The sequence below is a fragment of the Centruroides sculpturatus genome, unplaced genomic scaffold (assembly GCF_000671375.1).
Source record: "Centruroides sculpturatus isolate CEXI.00-Female unplaced genomic scaffold, Cexi_2.0 scaffold1258, whole genome shotgun sequence".
NCBI classification, from domain to species: Eukaryota; Metazoa; Arthropoda; class Arachnida; order Scorpiones; family Buthidae; genus Centruroides; species Centruroides sculpturatus.
The window spans coordinates 90,242-116,010 of record NW_019385552.1 but is presented as its reverse complement, the minus strand read 5'-3'; the positions used below and the strand labels follow the sequence as shown (position 1 = coordinate 116,010).

Sequence of the window (25,769 nt, the reverse complement as noted above, 5' to 3'; positions counted from 1 at the left end):
AAGTTGTTGAGCCAGTTGTTAAGAATAAACAATGAGGAATCTGTCTTGTGAGATTTAATCCATTATATAATCTTTAATTTATGAATGGATGGTTTCAGACAGAAAGTTCTAATTATTATATAAGCTAATCCTATTGATATCTGTTGTTAATTTTTAATAATTAATTAATATATACTGGTGATTTCTAATTGTTTATCAGTAAGCTTTCGTTGTTAATTGAGATTTAGACCATTTACAATTGATTAGATGGAATTTTATGTGCCCATCAATCACCGAGTGGTGCCCCGGACCAAATCTGATCCACGGTATATTTGGCACATCATTTATAAATGATAGAAACACGCCTACTTTCTGTCTACTTTTACTAAATGTTTATGGCCTATTTACGACTTAAGAGTAATTTGGCCCGGAAATCGAAAAGTTTGGGCGCTTCTATGTTGAACCACTGAATACTTTGTCACGGATTTCAATTTCCTTTACGTGTCTAACACCCAAATAGACATCAGTTTTCCCATAAAGTCCTCCCTAGAGGAATTTTTCGTCCATGTGTTACGTTGCTGTATCACATCAAACCAAATTTTATGTAATTTTGAAAATATTTCTCCAAGGAATTTTAGATTTAGCTTATATATATTTATATTTTAAAGAGTGTACAATGTAATATATTTTTTTCTGTTAAATATCCCAAATAATTGAGAAGTTTAAAGTCATTAAACCTGTTCATCTTTTCTCTTCGATACTATTATGAAACAATTACTTCCTTAATTAAGCTTAAATTCATATTTAAATGCAATTAAGGAAGTACATTAAAGAAATAATTATGTCAAAGTGTGTAAAAACCAGTATATGTACCGGTACAAAACAGTGTGATCTGATGAAAACATCTTACATTTACGTATTTTGGTACAAGAAAAAAAGCAATTCCACAATCTCAAAGAATCGTTGGATTTTTATTATATTAATTTAATAAATTCGGTTGAATTATATCTACAAATTAAAGAAAAAAGTGATAGTGTGGAAGTAGGAAATATTATTTAAATTCCTCATACAGGTTACCTGCAAAAGAGAAGAATGTAAGTCACGTGTACTAAAAAGAGTTGATGCTAATTTTCTCTCGACCAATGACCAGGAAATTTGAAATTGTGTCATTAAGGTAAGTCATACTCGAGTATTTTTTTCATTAGAAATTTAACCAATCAAGTTTATCCAAAACGAATTTTAAAAAAAGGTTATAAACATTTTCACTTTTATATTCTAATATTTTCCTGTCTTTTTGGGTAGTGTGAAAGATGGCTCCGAGTCAAACTTGTACTACAGTAACAGAAACAAAAGTAGAAGAAAATGAAATTAAATCAAAAAGACCTCCTATGATAATTGTTTGGAAAAATGTAACTGCATTCGTCATTCTTCATCTTGGTGCTCTTTACGGAGTTTACTTAACAAACTGGAAAACTTTCATATCAGGTAAAATAAGATTACGTTTTTTTTTATATAATACATAAAAATAACTGAAAATTTTCTTTACTTAACTCGTTAAGTAGTTTTAAAATACATTACACAGTCAGTTATGTGTTAAATTATATAGAAAAATGAGATTTATCGATGATAATATTGTTATTTAATATATAATTTTCCATTTGAATGATTATCTCTGATTCAAATCACTTAAAAATTAATTGATTTTTAAATATTATTTCGTATATTCTCCTACTTGCAATTTAAAATAGCGAAAGTAAATCTATTTTTTTTAATAGCCTAATCTAATAAATAAACCTTTTTTTTTTTTCTTTTACTCTTCAATCAACACTATAGATTATAACTCATGATATTCATGATGTTTTCCATAAATTTTTCCCAACTAGGAACAAAAAATTTCATACTTTTGCATACCGAATAGTTCTTTATATTCTTTAAATAGATAAATGTACTGTACTTACATTTCCAACCACTAATTGACTCAGATTAAATTATGGTTTAATTAAGGAAATGTAACACGTGAGAGATCAGTCAAGGGGTGTACATACTATAAGGAAAGTATCAGACAACTGAAGAAAACCCTACGTGCCCAACTTGTTGATCAGGAGCCAAATTGACACAGCTGTTTATGTAGATTACAAAATTAAATAAAACTCGTTGTAATGTCTTTTATTTCTTACCGTATACAAAAATAATCTTTAATTTCTTTTATACAATACAATATACACTATAAACATAATATAAATTTTAAATTTTTTATTTTACTGTAAACCTTATAAAGTTCGGTTATTTGTTCTTCGCTGTTTGATTTGTCTTAAAACTAATTTTTTTTTTTTTTACGTAAAGACCTGAAGAGTTTACCTGTTCTTCTTCACGTATCAAACATCTAAGTATAGGTTATTTTCCTATAAAACGACCTTCTGGTAGGCATTTCCTTTGGCAGATTGCCCACGAGATGCTTTACTTATTCCATCAACTAAACCAAACCAAACCTATGATGTTAGAATTTTAATTAAATTCGAACGAAACGTATTGTATTCGTAATTACTTGAAAATAAGATAAATTAAATTTATTAAGCACATTTTGGTGTTGCTCGATAAGTGATTTTTATAAAGAGACAATGTTTGCGCCCNACATTTCATAGAATTCTTCCAAACCTTCTTAACTCTTCTAATGTTCATTTGGTGATATGTACAATAAAGTTAACATTTACGTTCATTTGACCAAGCTCCGCGGGCCGCAACACGACTCCAGGCGGGCCGCATGCGGCCCGCGGGCCTCATGTTGGCCACCCTTGTTCTAGATGATTTTTCTATTTCACGGTTTCTTTATCTTTGTTCTTACATTTTTGTATTCGATATTGATTTAGGCGTGTAACATTCATTCAGCTTTTTAATACTATTACATGACTTTTCCTACACTATTTTTATATTAGCTGAAAGAAGAAGAATTATAAAATACAAATAAAAATCTTTATGGTGTCCGAAATATTTACCTTTTATATATAATTTGTTTTTCACTTTAAGTTTTCTTAATCAAACGAAAAAAATAGAAGTAACTCTACTAGAAACATCCGTTAAAAGATGGAACAACACTTCGATGCAAAGGCATTTTTATAATACACGTCAATGGCACTTACTAATAATGAAAATCATAAACTGAATCGTTAATAAAGGAGAAAATACCTCTTCCCAAATTTAGAATATTCCATGATGTGACCACCGGATGAATTTCCATAATAAGAAGAGGAGAAAATAGAGAGATGATGTAGAACCGTGAAGACCATGAAGACCATGAAGACGTTGGAAAGACAGACTCAAACGATTCAACTTCTCATTGTAATAAACGGATATTAAGTAAACTCATATGCGTGACAGAAAATTAACGTATTTCTTCACCAATATTTACAGATTTAAATGTATTCGAGACCAGTAAGGATTCACGCGATATTTATCTATAAACAAGGTGTTTTGCAAGTAATCTTTCGGGTGGGCCAACCTCTGGAGGTTCGTGTTATTAAAGCCAAGAAACGTCACATCTTAATTCCGGCCTTGTAACATTTAAATACGAGCAAATTTTTCATAAAAGACTTTCGGGAGGCATTCCCCATTGGCAGATTGTCCTACGTTAAACGAATAAAACCTAATAGTGGGCACTAAAAAGGACCTTTTAATCATATCCATAATGGGTATGACAACAACGAAGTGGTCGAGTGTTAGGGAGGGGGTCGTGTGTTTATACCAGATGCTCTGTCCTAGTTACTCTGCTGCTCTTAGTGCCCAAAGAAATAGTATTAAAATGTACTAACAGATAGAGAAGAATAATCCTTTATCTTCTTAAATTTTTTCCTTCATGTACAATACGTATAACTTTGAATTTCTCTCTTCTTTATTACATTTTTTCTTTCATAAATGTAAAGAAAATGAAAATATCTATTATAATAAAGTACGGAAATTGTTTTATAGATTGATATTTATACTACTATAAATTTTTAATAGCTTATTTTCAAATTATTTCTATTAAAATTAATAGAAAAAGAAGACGTAGTAGAGGGACGAATTATGCCAGGAACGAATTTCAGTAACGAATTTATAAAAGGGAAATTCAGACACAAAAAAAGAAGCCTAATCTCAGTGATATATTCAGTTGCAAATATGATTGGACTTTATAAATTCTATTTATAATCCTATTTGAATTTCACTGAACATTGGTTAGTCACGGGTTCCGTCTCTCTAACGGATTGGCCATGTGAATTTTTGGGTGTTTTCTTCACGTGTCTAACACCTAAATAGGGACCAGATTCTTATAGAAAGTCCTATCGAAAGGTATCTTCCTTAGTAGATTTGCCCATGTTGTTGTGTTCCATCAATCCACTCCACTACTATTCGGATTTATACAATTTGCCTTGTTTTTTTCTATAGGTATTATTATATTCTAGATCAGGGGTGGCCAACCTTTTTAGCAGGCGGGCCAAATTTCAGAAATAATATTTCCTGCCGGGCCACGCACCTAATTTTTTTTTGTTAATTTAAGTAAACAAGCAAGCGTGCTACAGCTTCAACCACATCGTTGCTTTCCAGTAGGTGAGATCGTGGTTAAACACTTGCCTGGTTTAATGTAAATAAACACTAAAAAATAGGTATATTTATTTTTTTTGAAGAAAATGAAACATAATTGAGAATCACTTATTCAATAACCGAGAAACATATTTATTAGACAATTAAAAAATATTTAAAAATGAGACATCTGACTTTGTTTTACAGAACTAAGTGCATCAAAATTGATCTCGACTAATGTTGTCGCTACACGCAAACAGTTTTCCAAATGAACATCAGTAATTCGTGTTCTCACTTGTGATTTGATGTACTTCATGCGACTAAAAAGTTGTTCACACGCATAAGTGTTTCTAAATAGCGAAACCATCGACAGAGCATGTTTGTAAAACGCAGGATATTTATCCTTGTCCAAATACATTTCATAGAATTCTTCCAAACCTTCTTAACTCTTCTAATGTTCATTTGGTGATATGTACAATAAAGTTAACATTTACGTTCATTTGACCAAGCTCCGCGGGCCGCAACACGACTCCAGGCGGGCCGCATGCGGCCCGCGGGCCTCATGTTGGCCACCCTTGTTCTAGATGATTTTTCTATTTCACGGTTTCTTTATCTTTGTTCTTACATTTTTGTATTCGATATTGATTTAGGCGTGTAACATTCATTCAGCTTTTTAATACTATTACATGACTTTTCCTACACTATTTTTATATTAGCTGAAAGAAGAAGAATTATAAAATACAAATAAAAATCTTTATGGTGTCCGAAATATTTACCTTTTATATATAATTTGTTTTTCACTTTAAGTTTTCTTAATCAAACGAAAAAAATAGAAGTAACTCTACTAGAAACATCCGTTAAAAGATGGAACAACACTTCGATGCAAAGGCATTTTTATAATACACGTCAATGGCACTTACTAATAATGAAAATCATAAACTGAATCGTTAATAAAGGAGAAAATACCTCTTCCCAAATTTAGAATATTCCATGATGTGACCACCGGATGAATTTCCATAATAAGAAGAGGAGAAAATAGAGAGATGATGTAGAACCGTGAAGACCATGAAGACCATGAAGACGTTGGAAAGACAGACTCAAACGATTCAACTTCTCATTGTAATAAACGGATATTAAGTAAACTCATATGCGTGACAGAAAATTAACGTATTTCTTCACCAATATTTACAGATTTAAATGTATTCGAGACCAGTAAGGATTCACGCGATATTTATCTATAAACAAGGTGTTTTGCAAGTAATCTTTCGGGTGGGCCAACCTCTGGAGGTTCGTGTTATTAAAGCCAAGAAACGTCACATCTTAATTCCGGGAATGTTTTTTTTTTTTTTTCTTTATGGCTTTAGGAATTTCTGTGGTGGAAACATTGTGGTTTTAACAAATAATTTTTAATTCGGCTAAATAATATATTTTTAACTTTAAACCTTAAAAAAAAATATATGTATATATAGTATTTATTTTAACATTTTAATTTTATTTTTCATGATGTATAGAAATATATTATATACATTTAAAAATAAATAATATTGTTTAAAATAGGTTGGGTTTTTCCGTTTATGAATTACAAATAAAATTATAATATTTATTTTATTTAAATAATAGATTGAAAGAGAATATTTTATCCTTTATTTAATCATTTAAATAAGGAAAATTTTTTTCACAGTTTAATGTGATATTTCTCAATTTTTATGTATTAAAAAACATTAACCGAAATAATACAGTAGATCACCCTATAACACTGTTTTATATGAATTCCATGTTGTACGAGTCACTTAGATTTTACAAATAAGTGTGCCGGGCTGTGAACGGCTCACGTATTTGTAAAATCTAAGTGACTCGTACAACACAGAATTCATATAACACGGAAATTATAAGTCAAGGTGAAATAGAGGAAAATGAGGTCGTATCTGGAGTATGGTAAATTTTAATAGAAATTTTATTCCTACGAGTTTTTTAGTTTATTAACCCCTCTCTTCCTCTCCCCCGAGTGAGGAGAGAATTTTCAAAAATCCCTTCTTAGTGTACGTTCTCGTGACGTATACCAAATTTCAATTTTTAACTCCTAACCGCTCTAAATTAATGTTTTTGTATATTTAAATGAATTATTTCATTAAAAATTCTTACTGTATAATTAATTACAAAATATACATTATGATAAATATATAAACTTTATATTAAAACATATTCATCTAATTATGAATCTGTATATATATATATTTCCTCTTAGAATATAAATTTAAATAGAAATACTTCCTTATGTTATACTAGAATTTAATGATAAATGTTATATTAATCTTTTAAAACATGTTTCTTTTTTATATTTTTATATAATATGATATAACAATTGTATAGAACTTATTCGTTAGGTATTTTCTAAACCAGAACAATATTCTTTATGTAATAATTAAAGTAAACATGTTACAGCCTATTACATATTATCGAATAAAGAAGCAAGAAATTTCTTATCATATTGATTCTTATCTATAGATGCAATTGACTATGATTCATCTAAGAAAATAAACGTTGTCCCATTTCATTTAATATGTAACAGTTGGTTCCATACTTTTACTAATTAACTATAATAACAGTTAATAAAAAGACGTAGACTTTTAAATGAAAAACATAATATGTAATTAATAATATCTCTAAATTTTTTATGTAAATCTCATCTAAAAATATACACACATTTAGAAAAAGTATTTTTATTTTTATAAGAATCTTTTAATAATGTGGTTTTAAATTAATGCAAAGTACTTCATAGAAAGTAAATAAATCCACAAATGAAAAAGCCACATGTACCAAAAATTAGTGATGTCATTTTCTCTCGACCAATGATCGAATATTCAATGAATTGTGTCATGTAAGATAACCAAGCAGATTTCCCTTAAGAAATACACCCAATCAGATTTATTTAAATGATTTTTTTTTCACTTTATATAAAATGAACATCGACATATTACATAAATATTTTTGAAGATTAGTGTAATAAACAAGATGGCTCCTAGTCAAACTTTTACTACAGTAACAGAAACTGAAGAAAATGCAAAATCTAAAAAACCACCAATGGAAATTGTATGGAAAAATGTAATAGCATTTATTATTTTACATATTGGAGCTCTTTATGGTATTTATCTTGCAAATTGGAGAACTTTTACAACTGGTAAGTGTTTTTTTAAGGGTGCCAAAGTTAATTACTTTACTCGTGGTTTTATTCTTTTAAACAGTTTATATTCGTATATAATTTAAATTTTATATATAATGTAAATAAGAAATTGTTAAACAAAATATTATTTTCAGCATCATTATGGGCATATTTAAGCATTTTGGGAGTAACTGGAGGATCTCATAGACTATGGTCTCATCGTAGTTACAAAGCAAAGTGGCCTGTTAGAGTATTTCTTATGTTCTTTCAAACCATGGCCATTCAGGTATTTTATTTTATTTTATAAATTAAGTATAATAAAACAATATAATTTTTATTTTTCCATCTTTAATTTTTTTTGTTGAGGAAATAAATATAGTTTAATATGTTCAAGGAACATGGAATGAAGTTTTACAAGTAAAATAACTATTTCTATTTATATATTAATTTTAGTTATCATTTAAAATATTATTTTTAGTATATTAAGGAAAAGTTAAATTCGGAAATAAAGCTAATGCTATTCAATTTTAATATTTCTTCTATGATTTGAGATTAAAACATTTCGATAACAAGGAAAAAAAAATATATATATATATATATATATTTAATTATAACTAAGCATTTAAAACCTGATTTTTATAAGTATTAATTATGGTAATATATGGAGTCGTTAATTAACAATTTTAATAAATTATTTATATTTTGAAGTTTCGGAATTCTTATTTCACGGTCAAATTTTTGTTTGCTGGGGGAGGTTCATATTGCCTAAATGGGATCGCCTTTATGAATAAATATTTCAAGGAAAATGATTATTCCTGTTCTTGAAACTATTAAAAAAAGTTAAATAATATTAATAAACAATTAAAACCTTTACTAGCAATACTTTTTATTATGGAAATCAAGCTGTTCTTGCAGTCATTATTAGGATTGCTGCAGGAACATTAAATATATAATAAACTTTTCTAATACTTTACGAAAAGTTTATCATTTAATATTAATTGAATACGTTATGTAACGAGTGAAAGTTTTGTCTATGAAGGTTTTTTTTTTGCATGATTAAATCTATCATATATTTACATGTGTTATATACAATACCCAAAATAATCTCAATGCAGTTTGATAAATCATTCATAAAATATGTTAAAGGAAAATTTTAACGTTATAAAAAAAATTATAATAATCAAAATATAAATTATCGATAAAATCTAAGTCAATGACTTGTATAAATATTTCTAAAATTGGTATTTGTGTAACATGAAGTATTCATTACAAAGTATCAGTACGCCATCTTTCGATTGTAGCGCCGCGAAATTAGGTCATACGTAAACATTACGTTAAATATTGAGCAAATTAATTGATTTTCAAATACAGTATTTGCATTATAGTATTTATAGTTCATAAAACTTAAAAGCACAGTACTTGATCTACCCAAAACACAAAAACAAAAGAGTTTATAGATTATTCTTTCGGGTAATCCCTGGTCTCATCAAGTTCATCGAGATTCCACTGTATAAGCAAGCCGCAACTGATACGTTACATATTATCTATGAATACAGTCGACCCCCCCTATAACACTGTTGATTATTCCGTTTTATATGAATTCCATGTTGTACGAGTCACTTAGATTTTACAAATACGTGTGCCTGGCTTTGAACGGCTCAAGTATTTGTAAAATCTAAGTGACTCGTACAACATGGAATTTATATAAAACGGAAAAATCAACAGTGTTATGGGGGGGGTCGACTGTATTTTCATCCGGTTGTAATACCAGTGAGATATCGTACAATATTGTAATCTATGAATATTTTTTATTGTATAGTATTAATATATTTGATTAAAGTATATTAAAACGTTATAAATTTATCATAAATTCTCTAGTTTTGCATACAAAATTTAATTTCGGATGTTTTCTCGCTTACATTTCGTACGTATATATAATATATGCATTACATATAAATGAATGCTATTATGAATAAAGCATAAATCAAGTTCATATATATATATATGTTTTTCGTTTTATGACACGCAATTAACATACTGAGAGTCTTCACATAAATATGACATGGTGGAAACACTACTTAAAATATTATTGCGGTTCTACCCTTTAGAGTTGATGCTCATGGCCAAGAACTATCTATACGAAACTCTTTGATGAATCAATTTCGATTGATTCAGCAGTTTAGTATGATTGTGTACGTCATATTTAGGTTGTATTTAGATAAATTCTAGGAATATCAATTGTAATACTTGGTAAATTTTAAATTCGTGTTAAATTTTACATTGTATAATTCCTAAAGATATAAAAATCCCTTTTCTTGTTTACGAAAACAAGTTGATTAATGGATTCTATGATTTACAGTAATTTAGACGAATTTAATTATAAATAACCAAAAGAAACCACAGATCATGTAATTCCCCCTCTGGAATTTCTGTCTTTAACACAGATAATTTTACTAATTATTAATTGTTGGGTTCTATTTTTATTGTCATTAATGGGGAGACTTAAGGGTCCAGTAGTATCCGGGTGAATCAAACCATTGAACATCTGTGTTCGCGCCTGGCTACGGGCTGGCCACGTGGAGTTTTATGGGTTTTCTTCACGTTAGTAACAACTAGACAGGGGCCAGTTTTACATAAAAGTCTTCCCAGAAGGCATTCCAAACCTTGACTTACATTACCTATATTATTATAAATAAATAAGAATGTAATAATTAATTAAATATTATTCAATGTTGTATGACGTTTAGAATCACTCAAAATGCTTTATTATTAACTGATAAACCTATAACACTATCATATATTTACGGGCATATAAACAGAAGGCATAATTATACATATGATAACATAACCTATATCCATAAGATATAAGAATCTATAATTGATTTTTTAAAAACTGGTTTATGATTAATTTGCTGTTTACTTTTTTTAAACCAGAACAAGGAAGATGGAATTTATATATTTTTTTATTGTTTTAATTTACATTTTGTACTGCAGTTTTCCTTGTATTAGTGGAATTATTTCAAAATGAAATTCGTTTAAAGCCATGTTATTCAAATGAATTGACGTAAAAAAAATATATTAAGAAACTTTATAATTGGAATTATATTGCAGAACGATATCTACGAATGGAGCAGAGATCACAGAGTTCATCACAAATATTCCGAAACAGATGCGGATCCACACAATGCTAAGAGAGGATTCTTCTTCTCTCATATGGGATGGCTAATGGTTAAAAAACATCCGGAAGTAAAAGAGAAAGGGAAAAGTATTGACATGAGCGATCTTCTCAAAGATCCCGTCGTTGTGTTTCAGAGAAAGTAAGGAAATTCTTTCATACTTAACATTATTAATCAATCAACTACTTGTATTTATTAATGTTCGTTTATTTTACAGGTATTATTACATATTAGTATTTCTGATATCCGTAGTGATACCAACAATGGTTCCCATTCTTTACTGGGGCGAAAGCTTTTGGAGTTCACTTTTTACTCAATTTTTCAGCCGTTACGTTGTGTCCTTGCATGGAACATGGTTGGTAAACAGTGCCGCTCACATGTGGGGTACTAGACCATACGATAGATTTATAAATCCAAGAGAAAGTCCAATAGTTCATATGTTTTCAATTGGAGAAGGTTTTCATAATTATCATCACACGTTTCCATGGGATTACTGTACCAGTGAGTTCGGATGGAAATTAAATTCAACTGCTCTCTTTATTGATTGTATGGCATGGTTAGGATTAGTTTATGACAGAAAAAGAGCATCCCCAGAAATAATTCAACAGAGAAAAGAAAGAACGGGAGAGAAATTATAGCTTTTTTTTTTTTTTATCTCGAAAAGAACGAATAAAAATTATTTTTTTGATAAAATAATAAAAAATTGGTTTAAAATGTGTGTTAGTTATCAAAAATTTAAATTAAAAACATTATAAGGGAATAAGAAAACTACTTAACACTGGTAATTAGTCATGGGTTCAGGCTGGTCATATGGAGTTTCCCACTTTTCATCACGTGTCTGACACTTAAGTAAGGGTCAGTTTTCTATAGAACCACCTTCTGGCATGCATTCCCCTCGTGTATAAATAAAACCAATATAATCTTTAAACACTAATTAACATTTATATTATTAAAACACGTGATTAAATATGAAAAATAATCAATCGAATTACTTTAAAATTTATTATTAACGTTAATTACAAATAGAATCCCACGAAAAACTCAATTAAATTGATGAAAAACAATTATAAAAATTTAGATAAATTTCTAGCTTAAATGAATTTAAAATATTTCTTTCTCTCTTTGATTTAATATATCGCTTGTTTTTTGTAACGAATTTATTACTTCTAAATGAATTGGATTGTATATTTCATTCTTCATCTTGATCAGTTGCCTCTTCGATATTATCTTCTTCATCAGTTTCTATTTGATGAACCGAAGTAGAATGGATGACATTTTGTAGAACCTCATGAACTTGTTTAGATTGATTTAAANAAAAAAAAAATATATATATAAGAAAATTTACATATAAAAATACAATATTTGAGAAATATATACTGTGATCCTTCTAACTGTCGATACTTTTCGAGCTTTCCTTCCAGTACATCAGTTTACAGTTTACCAGTAAGAATGTATTGTATTGAAAGCCAAGCTCTTCAGTACAATATTTAGATATTTCATTGTCAATTTGTGATTTAAAATGACCAATAACAAGCATACATTAAGCCCTAATTTTATGTGTCAGTTTATGATTCTCGGCGTATCTTCTATGCCAGTGGTGCCAGGCGCCCTATGTCAAATTCTAACAAGTACAATTTGCGAAATAGCGAAATAGCCAATATTTTTTTAATTAAAGAGTTAGGTCGTTAAGTAAAAAATAAATAAAACACGTATTTAAGATGACAAAAAAATGTAATTGAACAAATTCAATTAATTATAATAAGTGGGATGGATGAGCCTGTTGATCACCGCACATTTTCTCAAACCTTGGAATCAAACTGGACACAGCCACCCTCATTTCCTTCTCCACGTTGATTTTCGCGCAATGTTTAATTTTTAACACAACGACAAAATCAGCTTTACACAAATAAGAAGTAGCAAATGGAATTAAAATTCTCTAAGCTGTACCACTCATAAGGGATATTCATCTTTTACTGATATCCAAAGTTCAGTTAATTTTATGCTGCTAAATTTTGTTTTCAACGTATTGTAGCAAGACAACTCAATAAGAAAAGCATTACCTCGAGAGAACCATGGCTCTCGTGTGATAATGTTTAGTACTTTCTCGATACAACAAAGACGTGTGGGCGAATCCAACATCCTCACATAGTTTTTGAAAAATCTTGCCTTCAACAGCCGTTTTTATAAAGTTTACTACATGTACTACATATTATGGTTCAATACAGGACTCAGATATTCTGAGGCGAGTGCTTCCCTGTAAATAACGCAATGGGTCCACAGTGCATAAGGGTCTTTGCTTCGAAAAAATGCTTGCAAACCTCGACAATATCAGGACATAGAACGAGCATCATCAGTAAAGATACCAATGCATTTGGTCCATTTTTATTTTCGGAAATAAAAATATCAAGGATCTCGAACAAGTCGTGAACCTTAGCACCAGCAGCGATACTTTTACAGAAGAGAAAGTCATCTACAATGCTATTATTATCTATAAACTGTACATAGCAAATCAAGTGAGTATCATTATTATTATCTGTGTCCTCATCCAGCTGCAACCCAAATTTCTTCCCTTCTATTTTTTTTTTAATCACTGAACATTGGAGTTCATTCGCTATGTGCTGTATATTCTGCGACTGACAGTGTTATTGAATAAAGCCACTTTTGAAAGCTGCTATCCAGCAGACCACCGATCATAATGTTTATCATATCAACAGCACCCGGTAGAATGAGGTTTTTCTGCTATAGTATGAGGCTTTTTACATTTTGCAATTCTATGTGTCAACTTTATTACTGAGCTAATGATTTACATCAGGTCTGCTAGATGTTTTGATTCAAGAATACAACTTTAATTATGTGGTATACCAAGATACTAGGCTTATTGATTTTAATTTTAAAATAATCACATTTAATGGAATAATATGTCGCTTTTAACCCTTAATAATATTTAATATTACATTTCCTTCGCCAATAATTGGCTATGAGTGAAAGGAGGTTAGAGTCTTGAACCTGTTTTTTCTCTATAACTATTCTAAGTCTCCTTTTCAAAATAATGTTATGCAGACAATATTATGGTTGAGTATGTCATGTAAGTAATAACTTTACAATTAATTTTTTTAAACAATAATGTTTTTTTTAAATATATACTTGTGCATAATACATAACGTTCAATTACTGATAATAATAGCTCTTCTCTCAAATTTTTAGACCCCGTATGCTTTATTTTATTCATATTTTTATCTGATTATGTTACAGTATTAATATTTTATTTTAAAAATTTATTTATACGCAAGACTCCTACCCATAAATTTAATATATTTTCACTGTAACTAATAATTTCGAACAGAGTATTTATAATTATGAACAGAAAACACAAGTATTATACTGTATATCACATCGTACTGTTTAAACTTTGTCTATGACAATATTTTATACCACACTCGCTGCATTCCATTTCATTTAACATATAACGTGTTGAACAACGTTCACAGTACGGTAAACAAATGATAAACGTGCTATTTTATTCTTCGAATCAGGCGAAGAAAAAAACGTTGCGTAAGGAAAAAAATTATTCATTTATAAATAATTAAAAACTTTTAACTTATTTTCAATCTAAAATAATGGATACTAGTACATGCCCGGGCGAAATATATTAATAAAGGTTAAGATTATTAGATTATTTTTTACTTCTAATTCTTCTATTATATTATATTATAGTATTTCATTTATATTTACAAAGGTTCGTCTCACCGAGTGACCAATCTAACATATTTAAAAAAAAAATTTAAATTGTGTACAGTAAACGAATAAAGAACCCATACACAAGGTAATTTTTGCATTTATATAAATCAAACATCATAATATAATAAAAATTAAAACGAAAACCATATAAGAGTTTGTTTAGTTTAGCCAACCATTGTCACTGTTATCGCCATACTCGGACGGTACGAAATGGCACAGTCTCATTGGTAAAGTACACGTTAATTGAGGATATATCTTAAAAAGTTAAAGACATCGTATTTTTTTTAATGTTAACTGTAAGAATCTGTACTATTCGCAGCCGAATATGAAATGGTAATCTGCCAACCAATCAAATTTCGCGAAAAACGGATCATATAGGTATATTTATTCTGCATTCCAGACTATCCACATACACATTCATAGGGACAGGCCTTCCTTCCCATGCCGCCAGAGGTAAAAAAGTCCTTTAAAATACACAGACATCCAATTAAAATTAAAAGAAATCGGTGACACATAGACGTTTTACTTCTCATAGTCTGGAATGCAAAATAAATGGCCATCCCTCTTGGGCAGAGTTGTCTTCGATTTGGTTAATAAATGTATTTATTTTAAAGTTAAAATTTATAAAACAAATATATCAATTTTTAGGTTTCGAAGCTGTTCTGAGGTTCAGAAGTCCAGAAAATACAGAATGAAGCGATCTTGCCATCTGAAAAATTTCAAAAATTATATAGGCCTATATCAATATAATGTTTCCATAATTAATATTATAAAACGTAGTTAAATATACTTTAATCGGAAATTTCTTGGTAACGTTGAAGTAATCATTCATGGATAAGCACAGAGACACTTTACCAAATCTCTTCATAAAATTCAACATCTGTACAATAACTGATTGTCATTATTAAATAAAATTTACAAAAATTAACATTTATTAATATAAAAAGAACAAATTTATAATAATCTACCTTTAATTTCTGTTCTAATCTGAAATCGGAATTAGCAAATCTTCTTATATCTTGAAAGGATGTTTGCATCTGAAAGAGAAAAACAAAGCGAAACATTTGATTAAATCCATAAATTAACTTATTTTCATTTTAAGAAAACTCTTACTTTTGACGTAAAAACAGCCATCAGGAATCCAAATAAGATACATACAATAGTTGTTACAGCACAAATCATTAAAATAAAGAGTTTCAATGCGAATTTCACTTTTGAGTAGATGGCAATAAAATAAAGTAGACACGTTTCTGTTAATAAAGCAGCGTAGAAAATCGTTAATACATAATTGAATGGTCCGTTGAGTTGATTGGTGTATGACCAAATTTCATGGTGCTGTGCCATTATTTCTTCCAATTCCAATTTTAAATTCGCATTATCTTTTGTCATTACGTAGAGTTCTTTTGATATGTTCTGGAAGGCCGTCGATAACGTAACAATAATCAAGACAATAAAGAAACAGAGGTATATTAACCCTCCACTCATTACAGTCATCCATATTCCAATTTCAACGCTGCAAATAAGTGCTTCCAGCTTGAATAATTCTCTTTTCTTCAAATCGTGATAAAAGAAAAATACATTCAACAATTGTAGCCATGATGTGGTAATTACTGTTATAATCATTGTGGCACTTTCTGTATAAGTAATGATAGAAAACAGCTGATTTTGGCAAAAGTAGTTGGAATTTCTTAGTTTAATTTTTGTATTTAATTTTACTCTTCTGACGATGCTGAATATTACGGCGAACACTAAGGCAAGAATACAAACGCTCATTTGACAAAGATGTCGTTGTCGACAATCGAGTACCAGGATATACAGGGCGTTTTACTTGACAGAAAAGGAATTATCATGGAAAAAGTGAGGAAAAAATGCATCCAGTATATACATTCGATAAAAACTAAATAAAATCTGTATAGAAGTTTGAGCAAATAATTGTGTTTTCGCATGACACAAGAACAGGGATTGAAAAAATTCCATCCGTATATCATTGATATTGAGGTAAATGATGACAGAATACATTTTAGACATATTTCATGTTTAAAACTTACAATAGTAGAGCTAATGCTCGATGAGGTTCGTATTATGTCGTCATGGATACTTGTAATCATCTTTGATGTAAGAACAGTCTGCGTTGTATTTAAAACGGAGAATTACGGCAGAGAATAATTGTCTGTTGTGTACAGTCAGTTGAATTTACTGTGCAGCTTCAAGGATAAAGTATAGCTGTTTCACTTTTATGTAAGCACAATTATGAAAACTAGCAATACCTTTAATGGAAATCAGAAATTTTATAAATTATTATACCATTAAAAGTTAAATGCAGTAATCGATAATGAAGCTAAATACAATGGCGTGTAATTTTAATAGGGTCATAAAGTCCAAAGGATTTGTGTGCTTTCTAAATTGATGCATCTAATTATATTAAGAAGTATTTCTAATATGTTTAACATATAAATTTCATTAATGATAAATGAACTGGTTCACGTACAGTACCAGGAATTTATTTTTCTCGAAACATTCTCTAGTATTATAACGTGGAAATAATAAATTTTTCAGATTTATTACTTTTAGTTTAATTTATATTACTAATATAAAAGACGTCGTCTAATTCTTTATAACTGCTGCAATATTTGTCGAATTCAGATGACATTTTTCTTGTATTTGTTCCATGTTTTGTCGTAAAGTATAAGCTACTTACTTCGAGAAAATATCGACTATATAATAAGCGTTGTATCGATTTCGAATCGATGATCGTCTCTACGTTGAACTAACGTTAGTTACCAGGTGACGTTCAGGTTTAAAGTGCAAATTTTCCTTCAGCTGCATTTTTAAATAATTTGGCAAATAGCTTATTTAAATTTCGTTCAGTAAATTTAGAATTTAAACTTTAAAAAAACTAAAGTCGCCAAATGAGTAAAAATGTAGTCTAAAAGTGATTGAACTTTAGTTATTTTTTCAAATTTGTTTATTTATTGATCTTTATTTTGTGGTAATGTATTTACTTGTTAATGAAATTGTTCTATTCAAAGATTAATTCCACAATGAAATATTAAAAACACTGCAAAATCGGAGACGTCTTGTCACTCTACTTAAAGTTGCATTGTTTCATCTAGTCTAGATTCACAATGAGTTTCAACTGGGAGTAACGTCATTCATCTGAAAATGCATCTGAATATTTTTATATACATTTTTGGATATATGTGTATGAAAATGGCTATAAAAGTTTTAGATCTACGTGTCATATATAACCAGCCAAATAGTTAGAGTTTTAATATGAAGCATATTGTGACCCTGCTCCACCAAATGGCACTACAGAGTACAAAGAGATTAAGATACATTTTCTTTGTACTCAAAACTCCGTAGTCATATTTGGGGAGAAAAATCTATACTAAGAGTTTTGTGATATATTGTGACGCAGATAATATGCCATTGTTTTCTTTAAGAAATTTTGTATGATGAGGCAATACAGGTCCCTTCTGAACTATCAGTTTTAATAACCGAATATTAATAATTGGTGGCCAGTTAAAAGGATTCCCTGTATCTACATCACCTTCAGTGGTCAATTCAACAAAATATTATTTTCTAAATTATTTTTTCCACAGATCGATTCAGGCACTAACGTTTCTTGACACAATTTTAGACGAATTTCAGACTTGTCATTTGATATTTCACGTTCCATTTCTTCATTATTATCTGAAATGCAATCCTTAGTGCTGTTGATGCCGTCGGATCAGCATCGTCCAACTTTACGCATTTCAGCATAAATCCTTGTAATTTTCTGTTTTCCTTATTATGTTTATTTTTTTGCTCGCGATAAACTCACCAGACTGATGTTTTGTTTTCTTGTCTGACATACCTGAACGTATCTATAATAGTAATAATTCTTTGCTTACATAAATTATATATTTTTCGAATGTGTTAGAGGCAGTTTATAAACTACGTCTGTATTATTCAAGAAATTTGGCCCAGATTGTCCCAGATTGTCGAAGTTTTGTAATCTCCTTTTCTTCTTTGGACGTCCAACAAAACTCAACCCTTTTCAAAACTTTTATCACTTTATGAATAATAACAAGCATAAACTGTAAAATTTTATGAAATAAAACGGACGTCCATTGTATTCAATACCTCCCCTCACCTCCTGGCAGCGACCATTGTGAACCTAGTCGAACTCGTAATGGTTATAACTAAAATGCTTTGTTAGTGCCCAGGACATATTCAAAAATCGAAAACAAAATATCATATTTGAGTAAATAACCAGCAAAGAGAATAAGCATTCGTCTATGATAATTGTTCTATATTCACTGTTTTTTATTTTTACAAAGTTTATTATGAGTAGAGCCTATAAAACATTTACAAAACAGCAAATTGTAGCAAAAATTAAGTATTTATTCGTTTTCTCGTATAATTTTAAGCATATTGATGTGGATTCATTTTAAGTTCCAATGAAAAAAGTTATCTGTGCAGTTTTCGAAATTAGACTTACAAGCATGGTGTTAGTATATGCAAATGTTTATGTAAAAGTGAATTATATGATATAATAAATGTTTTGTGTCTTTTAAACGTTGCAGATTTATTACATATAAACATTTTTACAATAAATTACAATTTACCATATAAGTTGAACCTATATAAACTAACGAGGAAATGAGTTAAGCGTTGCTCGGCCAAAAACTAACGATAACAAAGATTAAGATTATTAGATTATAATCGATCTTACTCGTTTTCAACGAGTGCAAGAAATAGGCTCCCCTTCTTCCAAGACAAATTAGAGAATTGTAAAATAGTGACCTTTTAGCAGAGTGGGAACAAAAGAGGCGCGACTTTGTCAATTGGACCTACCTGCGGTCGGGTAATACCACTAGTAAGGTGTTGACTTGTAAACAGATAAAAGACAAAGGAAGCATCGGCTTTGTTAATTGGACCCACCTGCAGTCAGACGTTAGTACATTTGCCATATGATAAACAAACGAACGTAAACATGTAGCGGACGTTTGTGTAAGCTCCACTCTCGTCGGATGACAACGGACCCGAGCGTAAGCTGTTCGGGCATAAAAAAGGGTTGTGATTGGTCGTAAGTCCCCGTTCCAAAAACCCTTAAATTGCGGGGCGAACGACAGAGGAGAGAGAAGGGCAAGAGATTGATACACGATAGTCTCAGGCACTTAGGAAGCCCGCTGAGCGTAGAGAGAGTGTTCTCCTCTGTTAATCAATTCAGGGACGGGTTAAAGCAGAGACCGGACCGACCGTGCAGTTGAGCCAACTCCACAAGCTGACTGAGGTCTCTCCAAAGGTTATTGGTTCCTAGACGCCAATCTGGCACATGAGTCACCACGCATGGTTATCGCGTACATATACTATGTTTTTTAACTTTTACTTTCTACAACTGTAAATAAACTGTAAATATATTCAATTTGAGTGTGGAGGTGTGCTTTCCAACGAACCTNATAAAAAACTATATTACATACAAATAAAAACGCAGCGAAGCGGGTCCTTGCAGCTAGTATATATATATATATATAGATAACTTTTATATTATTAAACAAAATAAATAAAATTCTGTGTGGCGCCATCTGTTATTAGCTTTTTTAATAAAAATTTTTATATTTTTAATTACTATAAAATTGGAAAAAAAATCTTAATTTTGAAGGTAGGGATGGGTTTTATGAAAAATTATAAATGTTAGTAACGAAAAAAATCATCATTAAGTCTCGAAATATGACACAAGACCCTCTATTTCTCCACACTCCCTGGACCTTTAAACACCAAAATTTAATAGCATCAATGCCCTCATATATAACCCACCATGCCAAATTTCGTTTCTTAATGTTTATCCCATCTTGAGATATTAAGCGAAATAGACCCAAACACACACAGAGATACACATACATACAAATCCACTAAATGTTTTTTGTAGTTTTTTTTGACTTTTTGGATTCAGGAGGTCTCAAAACATGGAAATTTGCAGAAAAGTCGAAAGTTCAAATTTGACAGATTCAATACTTTCCCTTGTTATGTATACATAACAGCACATTTCTCCTACATTATCACTATTTTGTACTAACTGAAATGCATTGATAATTCGAATATTTATTATTTTTGAAATTAAAATTATTTTTTCAGAGAAAATAACTATGTATTCTTGTAACCTGACAGAACATAAAAAGATGTTCTTATCCGGAGGTGATTTTGCATGCAGTTTTGTTTAAAAACTTCCAAAATATAATGGATGCTGTTTGGTGGTGGCCATTATTGAAGTTACGAGTGTATTATTATTAATTTATTAATTAATAATTAATTATTTATTAATACTACACATTATCAAGACAGTTTTCTCTGTTATTACACTCAAAATTAAAATTATAATAAATTGATAATTCCATTTTTTAGTACAGTACAACACTAAGACCTGGTTTAGGAGCGCAAGAGTTTTGGGATGCAAAATTTCAAAATAATAATAAAATAATGAAAAATAATTTAAATTAAAAACATTATAAGGGAATAAGAAAACTACTTAACACTGGTAATTAGTCATGGGTTCAGGCTGGTCATATGGAGTTTCCCACTTTTCATCACGTGTCTGACACTTAAGTAAGGGTCAGTTTTCTATAGAACCACCTTCTGGCATGCATTCCCCTCGTGTATAAATAAAACCAATATAATCTTTAAACACTAATTAACATTTATATTATTAAAACACGTGATTAAATATGAAAAATAATCAATCGAATTACTTTAAAATTTATTATTAACGTTAATTACAAATAGAATCCCACGAAAAACTCAATTAAATTGATGAAAAACAATTATAAAAATTTAGATAAATTTCTAGCTTAAATGAATTTAAAATATTTCTTTCTCTCTTTGATTTAATATATCGCTTGTTTTTTGTAACGAATTTATTACTTCTAAATGAATTGGATTGTATATTTCATTCTTCATCTTGATCAGTTGCCTCTTCGATATTATCTTCTTCATCAGTTTCTATTTGATGAACCGAAGTAGAATGGATGACATTTTGTAGAACCTCATGAACTTGTTTAGATTGATTTAAATCATCATCACTTTCTGCCATTGTTGTACTTTCTTTTAAACAAGATACATCGGATTTCATCTCGAAATTGTTGTCACGTTTGTCTAAAATAATCGATTTTACGAGCGAATAATCATATCTTGCGTAATGACATTCAGAACAGAAGATATAATCAGATTTTAAGTGTTGCAATACGTGATTTTCAATAATCGATTTTTCTTTTCTAATTCTGTTACAAATACCACATTTATAAACATTACAATCATTTGTATAACGCACAAGTTTTTCTAATAATTCCTTTTCTGTAAGTAAAAATATTTTACAATATTCACAAATTATTTTTGAACTTTCATTTGTTTCTTTCTCTCTTCTTTTTACATTGTACGCGTCTTTTCTCTCATCCATTATTTTTTGATACAACGATGTAAACAGATTACATTTAGAACAATACGTTTCCTTAAAGATAATATGTTGAAGAAAAATATGTTCATAAATGGACATGTCACATTTGCTGCTACAATCGCATATTAAGCATCTAAAAGTATTTTTAAATATCATTGAACCAAATGGGTCTTCTGAACATTCAATTATTAAAAGTTCTTTCAGATGAGTTTTAGCATTGCAAAAGTTTTGATTACATAAACCACAAAAAACATATATTTCATTCAATTGTTTTGATCCGAAAAGTGATAACATATCTTCAATTTCTGTCGAAGAAAATGGTTTCGGTAGAATTGTAATTGGAATCGAGATAATGTTTGAAAATAATGGATCGTTTTTCATATATAAAAGAATGGTTATACCAGGAAATCGGTTTATTAAGAAGGCCTGGATTCTTCTTTTCATATACTTTTCATTTAAAACTATAGTTGAATGTTTTTTTAAATAATCGCAGACATCGCTCCATAGATGTGAACCATTTGTAGAATTCACATCGAATTTACTTTTAATTGTAAGTTCAATTTCTGCTGGTATTCTTTTTAATGAAAAATGAAGCTTTTTATTATTACTTAATAGAGATGAAATATCTAATTTTCTACATTTCTGAAAAATATTGTTGGTTTTTTCTTTATTTATTCCATTTATTATTTTGTTTTTTTCAATTCTCTTACGTCCAGTATATTCTATAAGAAAGAAATAAGTATTTTGGTATTAATAATTAGTCTAATTATACAGTTTATAATGTTTAAATTCTTGAAGAGAAGTACTTATTCTGGACAGACAAAAAAACAAGCAGAATAAGTTAATATGACAGAGTTTTAGAGACATTAGGTATACCGGATAGCGGGAAAACCGGACATAAGATAGTGCAAAAAGTAAAAGGTTGGCAGCATTGTCATATTACAGTCGACCCCTCTATAACGCGGGTTTATATAAGGCGGATTCGTATATCGCGGCGAAAAAAATTGCGACCGTATTCGTATAAAGACGCTAAAAGAGACTCGTAAAATGCGGTAAAACGTCATCGCCGACTCGTGTCGCGACAGGATTGGTCGAATCTGGACCAATAGTGGACGAGCAGCCGAACTATTTACACGCTACGGAGAGTTTAGGTGGGTAAGTTGAGTTTACTATCGTCTGTATAGTATATAAATTAGGTACTGTAAGTCTAATACAGTACTGTAATTTTATACATTTCTTGTGAAAAAAACATTTCTTATTCAACGGCCATAAAAATTATTTCTATTAATGATGTCTTCAAAGTTCAACGAAAACGCGTCCGCCGTTTGGTGTGCTGCTCCGCGACGAAAACAAGCATAAGCAATGGCGTCGTCTAACGGTGTACACTCGGTAAGTAATCCTACAATTTTTTGTTTATAACATAGTTTATACGGATTATTCCCAAAAAATTATACGTGTTTTGGAAATATTGAGTCAAATTAGTCTAGAATCGATTAATTTTATGGAAGGAAACCTTTCAAACAGCCGTAGTCCGTAAACTGCACACGTATCGGGCTGTGATTGGCTCATGTATTTAAGGATTCCTACAACGTGAAATTCTTATAAAGTGAAACGTATCTACCGCGTTATAGGGGGGTCGACTGTACTTCACGATTCCTATCTGTCACACGGTAATAGAGTATGTTGTTACGTTTTCTCAAGCAATCATGGACAGCTTTACAGTGTCTAGAATTGTCTTGGAGTTCACTTTATAGTATACTGTATTTACTTCAAAATGCTCTACAGTTTAAGGTTTTCTACGAACAAGAACAAATCCTGACCATAGTCAACCTAAAACAGTAGTAATATTTAATATTTGAAGTGTTTATTTACAAATCGACATATCCATTATTTAAATTTCTAATGAACATGTGTAAATAAATCACATTTCATTAGCTTATTTATTTCAAAATTTTCATACCAAAGTTCTTACTTTTATTCGATGAAACAGCCTTTATATTATATGTATTCTTCGTAAGCAGTTTTCTAATAGTTAATTGACATAATTTAATATCTAATTCTCGATGTATATTTTGTTCAGATTTCTATATAATAGATGAATTAAAATTTTATAAATGTTAATAAAACAATTTAAATAATTAAAATTGATTACCTTATCCATACTTTCACATCGCAACAAAAGTGATAATTGTTAGATTTTAATAATTAAATTTAATAAAACATTATTGTGTGTAAAATGTATGTGTTTGTTTGATTGAAAACATGCATGAAATATAATAATAAATGTATGAAATAATAAGAATAAATTAAAGAAAAAAATCGTTAAACGTTTCATTAAACTTAAGGTAATAGTAATTAACAATTCAGCTTAACAAAACTGTTGATTCTGTAATTAACAAATCCCACAAACAACATATTATAACATTAATTCAGTTTGATAAATCTGTTATACTAATGTTTCTGTTATTCTATTTAATAAGTTACATAATGTTGTTACTTGATAACCATATTTTAATGTAATTTAAACACGCTTAATAAAAGATACTTGCTCTTATAATAATTTAAATATTTTTATTTTAATATATTAGAAATGAAGTAGAATCATCCTTTAATTAATTATTTAACATACAATACTATCATTGTTATCATACAATTCACAATAAAAAATTTCAATATATTTCCATAATTAGAATTTATGCTGTTTTAATACAAAGTTCATAAGTTTTAAATACTTTTTTCTTAACTTCTTCAGTCAGCTCAACGTAATCCTAAAAAATTTATTTCATGATTTATTTTTAAATACTTCTAATATTCACAATCAAAATGAACTTTTACAATAGACCCTCCCTATAACACTGTTGATAATTCTGTTTTATATGAATTCCATGTTGTACGAGTCACTTAGATTTTACAAATATGTGAGCCATTCGCAGCCCGGCACANTTTTAAAATAATCACATTACTTTTATAAAAATGTATAAAATACAGTATTAAATTTAAAAATTTACATATGTTAACTAATAATATTTTCATTTTAGCATCATAAATAAATGTTTTTAAAACATTTATATCTATAGTAAAATAATCCAGCAACGAGTTGCATAAATTTCCCCAGCTATTATTAGATCTTATTTAGAAAATAAATGTTAGTAACGAATAAAAATCTTCATTAAGTCCTACTCCTCTCGAGATATGACACACCCTTCTATCTCACCATTCCCTGAACCTTTAACCACCGAAATTTAATAGCATTAATGTCCCTCATATACATGCCACTATGCCAAGTTTCGTTATTTAATCTTTACCCCATCCTGAGATATTAAGCGAAATAGATGCCAACACACACGTACATACATACATATCAACTGAATATTTTTGCTGTGGTTTTTTTCACTTTTTTGAATTCAGGAGGTTATTTTTGAATTCAAACTTGAAAATCATTTATTATCACATTTACAACTTTTCCTATTCCTCAACATATATACATTATTGATGGTAGAGTTTATTTCATGGAATAAAGATAAAAGTCCCTCTTAATTCCCTCAGGGAAAGTAAAATCACAAGTAAAAAAGAAAAGAAATTTGCGGTTACTTACAAAGGAAATCCCCTTTTTTATTTTCAATCTTTTATCGCGTGTTTCACATTTTCGAGCTAAGACCTCTGTTTCCTAATTTTGTCTATTGTAATATTAAATCGCAATAAAAACACAAGTATTTCTGTAATTTTTTTT

General features: G+C 29.5%; 2 protein-coding genes across 3 annotated transcripts; one reads left to right on the top strand and one right to left on the bottom strand.

Annotated features, from left to right (window-relative positions):
• The first annotated feature begins 7,517 nt into the window (after positions 1 to 7,517).
• Positions 7,518 to 11,535, top strand: LOC111640048 (stearoyl-CoA desaturase 5-like). The gene is made up of 4 exons (XM_023386051.1): positions 7,518 to 7,711; positions 7,849 to 7,979; positions 10,805 to 11,010; positions 11,087 to 11,535. The coding sequence occupies exons 1-4, from the start codon at positions 7,546 to 7,548 to the stop codon at positions 11,505 to 11,507; spliced, it is 924 nt and encodes a 307-aa protein (XP_023241819.1). The 5' UTR covers positions 7,518 to 7,545; the 3' UTR covers positions 11,508 to 11,535.
• Positions 11,536 to 11,857: 322 nt separating this feature from the next.
• On the bottom strand, positions 11,858 to 24,263 carry LOC111640046. Of its 2 annotated transcripts, XM_023386049.1 has the most exons (4): positions 24,192 to 24,263; positions 24,012 to 24,123; positions 21,655 to 22,761; positions 11,858 to 12,177 (listed from the first exon to the last, which is right to left on the bottom strand). In XM_023386049.1, exons 1-4 carry the CDS (start codon positions 24,198 to 24,200, stop codon positions 12,059 to 12,061), a joined length of 1,347 nt encoding a protein of 448 aa, XP_023241817.1. In that variant the 5' UTR covers positions 24,201 to 24,263; the 3' UTR covers positions 11,858 to 12,058. The 2 variants fall into 2 exon arrangements, with proteins under 2 accessions (XP_023241817.1, XP_023241816.1); XM_023386048.1 differs by lacking the exon at positions 11,858 to 12,177 and having other exon boundaries at positions 21,335 to 22,761.
• Positions 24,264 to 25,769: the final 1,506 nt, after the last annotated feature.